General features: G+C 38.6%; 1 protein-coding gene across 1 annotated transcript; it reads left to right on the top strand.

Moving 5' to 3' along the window:
* The first annotated feature begins 582 nt into the window (after window positions 1-582).
* Window positions 583-3,892, top strand: CER1 (cerberus 1, DAN family BMP antagonist). The gene is made up of 2 exons (XM_006754232.2): window positions 583-1,092; window positions 2,820-3,892. Exons 1-2 carry the CDS (start codon window positions 583-585, stop codon window positions 3,135-3,137), a joined length of 828 nt encoding a protein of 275 aa, XP_006754295.1. The 3' UTR covers window positions 3,138-3,892.
* The last annotated feature ends 3,850 nt before the right edge of the window (window positions 3,893-7,742 follow it).

Raw genomic sequence — 7,742 nt, forward strand, 5'->3', positions numbered from 1 at the left:
ACCCAGGGTTTGATTCTTAAAGTGAGGGGAATAACTTGGAAATTGTGAGCTTCCCTTTACTCTGTCACCACACAAAATCAACCATCGCAACCACATCTGAGTAAGAGGGAGAGGCCTCTGCTCAACAAAGTTAACACCTTTCTATTTCTTCCTTTCCCTTCCCACAAACACACTTTGGCCTACTTTATCCCAGCACAAAGCAGATGCGCTGCAAATGTTAGCAGTCTGGTCCTACTAATAACCGTGGTGGGAAGTCCAGGCGAAGAATGTGTTGTTTTCACTAATACTGCTCTTCCAATCTCAGACGATAAAGTGCCAGCTAATGACCCCCTGGGTGCTGGGCTTTCCCTGGGGCCTGCTTAAATACACAAAACCCAAGTGAAGGCAGGACACCATTAGCACTACATAATTCAAGCAAACAAATGTGTTTACACTGCCTGGCTACTGACCACCTGCCTTCCTGACCCACGAGGCAGGTATCTATATATGGGATCTGATCTCCTTGTTCACAGTCCTGGGGAGGGAGCCTCTCCTTTGGGCCTCGCCATCTGTGAGTCTGAAAGAAGCTTGGGCCCCGACATCATGCATCTCCTCTTACTTCAGCTGCTGGTGCTCCCGCCACTGGGGAAGGCTGCGTGGCCCCAGGATGGCGGCCAGAGTCAGAGTTCTGTTCCCTCTGTGCTCCTACTAGAGAGGAGTCCCAGAGAGCTTCCCCTGGGCAACCACGGGGAGGCTGAGGAGAAGCCAGATCTGTTCGTAGCCGTGCCACACCTGGTAGGTGCCAGCATTTCGGGGGGAGGCCGGTGGCAGAGAGAGAAGATGCTATTCAGGTTTGGCAGGTTCTGGAAGAAGCCTGAGAGAGAACTGCACCCAACCCAGGACCCTGTCAGTGAGCAAGGCCCACCTGGGACCCAGGCCCTTCCTCAGTCCAAGGCTGGGATGCAGATAAAGAAGTCTCCTCTTCAGGAAGAAGCCAAGAGATTCTGGCACCGCTTCATGTTCAGAATGAGTCCGGCTTCTCAGGGGGTCATCCTCCCCATCAAGAGCCACGAAGTGCACCAGGAGACGTGCAGGACCCTGCCTTTCAGCCAGGTATCTGTTCTGGGGGGAGAGGGGATCAGGGTGTGCAGGGCGCAGGTGGACAGTTGGGGCAGATGGGGAGGAGGGGAAGAGGAGCTAGTCTTACATAACTCCCAGACTTGGTCCTTGGCCATACATCCTGGGATTTGGCAAAATACGGTCATATTTCCTAAATTTCCTTCGAAACTTTCCATTGTTTCTTGGTATTCTGCAGACGCTGCAGGAATGGTTTGATTGTCCTGCCAATATTAGGAATCATTCATATTGATGGCATACAGTATTGTTTTATTTCTTTATTTTTACAAGGAGGATGGTCTTCCCAGAGAGATAAGACTGCACCCTCAGTTAGGAAACTGAGAATTTAGAGCTATCACCAGAACTCTCTCTAGTTATGTCTCTACATTCTATTAGAATGTGGGCGATCAGGTCAGCTCCATCTGTGGATAAGGTGGAATACATTGGTCTCATCCCCAAACACTTTCATGCCCATTTGATGGTCTTAATCCCTGTATTTCACATGTAACTACTTCATAGGTCTATAAGATATGTTGAGGTTGTCAGGCATAAGTTACCATATCATTTCTAGTACTACCATAGCAAAAATGACTTAATTTATTTTCTCGTAACCTTTTAAAAAATAATCTCAATGTGAAATCACATTTTCTCCCCTTAGTAACACCCATCTCCTCCTTGATGTTGTATTGGTTGATTTGTAGTTATCATGATTGATTGATTGATTCCATGCTATTAAGACAAAGGGGCATTCTACTCTCTACTTCCTCCAGTCAGTCCTGACAACCTCCATACTCCAAATTTTAAATTTAAATTGAGAAATTGCATCAGGTCCTTTATGTTTATAAAGATACTGAACCAAAAGCAATGCAGGGTAAAGTTTTACAGCCCAATAATCTTGCCTAATTAAGCAGGCAGTACTATAAGGTAATTGGGTGTGCAAGGCAGTTAAGTATTCTGCCTAAAACGGTAAGGGTATGTAGCAATAGCAAGTAAACCCTCAAATAATACTGACTGCCTTGTTGGTCATGTGCAATTAGAAAACTGCTCCTAAGAATTGTGTAATCAAGTTTCCTTTGAAACTTTTATTTTAAATTCTATTGCTGATTAAATTCAAATTAAGGTGTTTCACTCTTGCATATTTTGAAGGCCACATAAAGCTAGGGGTTTGGGGTTACGGGAGAGGCAAAGGTGATGTCATGCATGATGATTTGTGAGCATATGTGTTGCAACTTCAAGGACTTGAATGTACTATAGGCGCTGCGGAATGGGATAGAATTAGACTCATGATATCCTGATCTAGTGTATGAGCAATTGAACAACATGCATTGAGAATCTATTATGCACAATGCTCAGTGAGGAGTAGAAAGGCAAGGCACATTCCTTACTTAAGAAGCCAACTGCTAGAATATTTTTTACTGGTAACATCCAATTAGACAGAATTTCTTAAAGTTTGGCTTTTAACAAATAGAGTAACATATTTTCATATCAACTTAAAGATTTCTTACAGGCTAATTTATTATATTACTCAGTAGAATAAATATTTAGTTGAGGTGGCTTTTTGCCCTTATAGATACGATTACTTGGATTTGGGCAAACATCAAAAATTAGAAAGATTTTGAAATTTTAGTCTAGCTTATCCTCAGACCTGCAGGCTATAGCACCTGCATCCTGTGTGTTAATGAAATGACACAAGATGATTTAATAGAGATGTGTTTGCCTTTCAGACGGTCGCCCATGAAGATTGTGAGGAAGTGGTTGTACAGAACAACCTTTGTTTTGGGAAATGCGGGTCTGCTCGTTTTCCTGGAGCGGCACAGCACCCCCATACCTTCTGCTTCCACTGCTCGCCCGCCAGGTTCACCACAATGCACTTGCCGCTGAACTGCTCAGGCCTCGCCCCCGTGGTCAAGGTGGTGATGCTGGTGGAGGAGTGCCAATGCAAGGTGAAGGAGGAGCACCACGAGCATGGACACCTCCTACAGGCAGGCTCCCAGGAAGAATTCCATGCCCAGGAGCCCTTTATCCCAGGGGTTTCAACTTAGAAAGCAATCCCACAATTACCTAGAACAGCAAAACCACAATAGCCAAGTTGCTGATGATTCAGTCTGGAAGTATTCAGTGGGTACATAATCTTTCAACTGAAAGGTGGTGAAAAAGTAGTAAGATAGAACAACTTGGAGGAAATGGTATTCATCTGGTTATCAGTACCAAATGGTATCTAGTTTTGACTCTGCTGAATACTAGCCATGGAATGTTAAGTTGTGGAAGCTTTCTCCACCTGGAGCTGTTCATCTATAAATGAGGGACTTGAACTAGATGATTCTAAAGTCCTTTTCACTACTAATATTTCAATAATGATCCACTGTCCCCAAGTTTTGGTAAAATCCCTCCCTCTGAAGGAGGAAAAGAAATAAACTAGATCATAAAACTAGGCTTCTTTAATAGCTCGTGAAAGCACCAGCAAACGTATATACACCTAACATTCACAGGAGGATTCCTCATATTTATAGCTGCCTTTGCATTTCAGGCAGTAGTTTATTTGACTTCTATCGGATGATTAAGTCGTTCCACAGATGTAAGGAGTAACTTGTTTGGTTTGTCTGCTTATTTTTGATACTCCCCATATAAAGTTCTCTGGTTTTGAAGAGGAACATTGATGTTACTTTTAGTGCTTTCCACGGAGATGAGGAACAGTCATGGGTAGCCAAACAAGTACCTATTTTATGGGGAAGGAAAAATAGGTAAATCCAGAATTAAAGGTCAATTCAGAGATGCTAATGAATGTAACCAAGAAATTCCAGTAGATGTCGAATTAAATAAATGGCAAATGATTTAGAATGGAAACAAATCTATAAGTGAAATCCTTTAATCCGCATGCATTTTGGATTAAAGAGTAAGGGTTCAGTGTTTGGATGACTGTTTTTTGCTACTGTATAAAACTTTGTATTACAAATCTTATTCTTCAAATGGCACAATTGCAAGTTCTGAAAATATTCAGAATATTTTAGTGTATTACATTTTAGTGTATGAAGCATTCTGGGAAATGTCATGACATTCGATTGCCTTATATTATGTCCTATTTGTTTTGTCTGTTCCTAATTTGAAGGCACTATCTGGAGATTATCTAGCTAGAAACAGTTTGGAAATGGCTTTCAAGGCTAATGACAATGGCTTTTTCTGACACTTCAAACAGCTTCCTGTGAAGGTCCTTCAAACACTGTCTTCTGCGGTTGTATTTGTTCTGCATTTGTTACTTTATATGTACGTAGTATGCAAAACTGGCTTTCTCTAGCCATCTTTCCTCTTCTATAATCATTCTTTAACAATTTACCTTAGACATTATTTTAATTATTTGGATCCCTTTGTGTTCAGTATGCACATAAAAAAAGTGTTTCCCAGAATAATGATTATTTTCTTTTAAAAAAGAAATCAATGCATATTTTAATTCTATTCCTCTTTGCTCACACTGTCCTGGTGTTCTGAAGAAGTGAATGCATTTATATTTAGTGTATATTCTACAACACATCAATATAATAAAATATGTGCTATACAGATACACATGTGGCATTTACATCGGAATATATTATACCCTTTGGTAGGCAAAGACAACCCAATTGACCAAGATATGGTCATATGAATAGAACTGTTAAGCGTTAATGATATCCCAGCTGGTCAATATATTTTGGTGCCAAAAGCTATTGAGCAGCTGTCTGGTTTGCAATTGCCTAACCCTGATTGTGTAAACCTGTCTCTGCCAATTGAACTACCCTTCTCCTCCTCACACATTTGCAAATCCCTTTTATCTATCCTTGCAAATCAACTCGCTAGCCCAAGTCCCAAACAGTCATCAGCTTTATTTAAACTCTAGTCTGCCTTTCCCTCACATGTGAATCCAAGATGAGATAGCTGATAGTGGTATCAGAGCTTACATTCATAGAGTAACAGCATGAAACTCATAAAGTTGCCCATATTCAATCATTTCACTTATAAAAAAGGGTAATTTTCAATGGTTCCACATAATATATGGGAATATAGGAAAACAAGAGGAAACACACAAAAATCGAATGTCTAAGTGCCAGATACCGTGCTGGGTCATAAACATACAAATTATACATTCCTCACGAAATCTATCTATTTGATAGGTGAGGAAAATAAGCCTTAACATTTTTAAGCAACTTGGAGTATATTTTCTACTTGTATTAAAATATTTGCTCATTCATTGTCTATCAATTTATATTTAACTCTTCTAGGTCTCATGACTATAAGTCTCAAAGCTAATTTCTTTTTACCTCTTTCCTAGCTCTCATGATTAAAGGACATTAATATTACCTCTTGAAAAGGAAATCATGCTTAGGTCTGGTCCTCGGACAAGCGTTGTCCTGACTTGAGAGGTGGTCATGGCAAGCCCACTCATCAATTTTTGTCTCATTTTTCTCCTGATTAAAATAAGGCTGATAATGATTTCTTCAAAATTATTGTGATGACCAAGTGCAACTCATAGCACATTAGAGAGCTGTACATCCTGTTTAACTACAAGAAATTAATTCATTCTTCTCCATCCAGACATTTAAACCGATTTTTGTTTTGAGAATTAAAAAAAAAAACAACAAAAAACAAGGTATTTATTTATTTAATTGTGGGTGGTTTTTGTTTGTTTGTTTTTTTGTTTTTGTTTTTTAAGAGAAAGAGGGAAACATCGAGTTGTTGTTCCACTTATTTATGCATTCATTGGCTGATTCTTGTATGTGCCCTGACCAGGGATGGAACCCACAACCTTGGCCTATCAGGATGATGCTCTAACCATCTGAGCTCCCTGCCAGGACTTGTTTTGACAAATTTAAAAGACAGAAAAATGCAAAGAATAATATAACACTTAAATTTTCACTACCAAAATATTTAATATTTTTTTATCTTGTGTTTCTTATCTATTTTTAAAAGAAATAAACAATTTCACATGTAAGTAAAGTCCCCTCTAACCACCATGCTGAGTCCCATCCCCCAAACCCTGACCCTTCAACACCCCCAACCCAAATATTCCTGTTTATAATTCTAATATCCTTTTATATTTCTGCAAAGGTGAATACCGCCATAAATAATACAGTATGATTTTTGGATATATGTTCTTCCTTCAGCAGGTATTTATTTGTTCACCAGCTATGTGCAAGATGCAGCTATGAATATAGCAAGGAACCTGCTCTGAGTGGAAGGAGACAAGTAATTTGAAAATCAATCAATTCAGCGATCAGTCAACTGAACAGGCCAAATATCTGATAGCTATAAGTGCAATGAGTTTTTATTACATACATGATATTCTATATGAATTGTTCTATAATTATTTTTCCACACAGGATTCAGGCTTGTATTTATAAGTTTTTAGTTTTTTTAGATATATTTTATCTCTATTCTAGAAACTTGGCATTAAGTATTTCCTATAGAGAGTGATTAAATTAGCTTTGATGATTTTTTTTATATTCATAGTCTCTTTAATCTATCAATTTAATTCCTAATTAAGAATGTCCTGTATCATCTAAATGTTTAGATTATTTATTCTATACAATACCCTGTGCTGAGAACTCTGGGATAATCAAAGGTAAAGGGACTTACATTATAGTAGCAGAGGTAATATATGGAAATTATAAATCAATAATGATAGTAATAATAGTAATAACTACTAATTACCAAGTCTTTACTCCAAGTTCAAGTGCTTTATATTCCTCATCTCATAGAAATAGGCATTTTTTTTACCCACTTTTTTTGACAAGGGGAGTGAGAGTCAGTGAGCCTCATTTATTTAGTTCCAAAATATTTATAATTGTGTTGAGCCTGGTTGCTGTGCTGGATACAAAGAATATAAATAAATAAATATATGATTATCTGAATATAATTTCTGATTTTAAGAAGTTTACAGTACAAGAACAAGTAACAATGCATTTGTGTCTATAAAGCTAGAGTGATGTTTCCCCCTACCACACCTCAACACCAACTCAAGCGCCACTTGCCCAGTGAGTCCTCCTTAATCCCCAGACAAGGTCAGATTCACTTATTCTACAATTTCATGATGCTACATACCTTCACTTCACAGCACTCATCTCAGTTTATAATTATACCTTTAGCTGCATCATTATTAGTCAAATTGTAACCTCCATAAAAGCAGGAATTATATGGAGTTTCTTTTACCACTATAATCAATGCAATGTAATCAGCACATTATAGGTACTCAAGAAATATTTTTGTCTGCATAAAAGAATGTCAACAGATATCATATGTTGAAGGTATACATGTTTTAGGTACTGTGCCAAGAACTTTATATACATCATTTCATTTAACCTTCATGAAATCCTATGAGGTAGGGATTACCATATTATTTTATAGAGGAAGATGAAGATCATATAAATGAAATTACCTACCTAAATACTACTGCTGCATAGTAGCAGAAGTTGAATGACTTCAAGGTCCTATATCTTTCTTACAATGCTGCAGTGCCTCAAGATAGCAAAAATAAAAAATATATATAAAAATAAATATCTATATATATAAAAGCCAAGTGACTGGAACTGCAGAATGCCCAGAATGACCTGAGTGACAGCTTGCGATGATGTTCACTGCAATGGCCAACCAGCCTGATGGGGGCCCCGATCCCCCCCCCC

Source organism: Myotis davidii, unplaced genomic scaffold (genome assembly GCF_000327345.1).
Source record: "Myotis davidii unplaced genomic scaffold, ASM32734v1 scaffold1471, whole genome shotgun sequence".
NCBI lineage: Eukaryota > Metazoa > Chordata > Mammalia > Chiroptera > Vespertilionidae > Myotis > Myotis davidii.

Excerpts from the sequence above, each read along its gene's own strand:
- CER1 (XM_006754232.2), top strand. The coding sequence starts at position 583 with ATGCATCTCCTCTTACTTCAGCTGCTGGTGCTCCCGCCACTGGGGAAG. Across the intron at positions 1,093-2,819 it reads GGACCCTGCCTTTCAGCCAG|ACGGTCGCCCATGAAGATTG; the intron begins GTATCTGTTCTG and ends TTTGCCTTTCAG.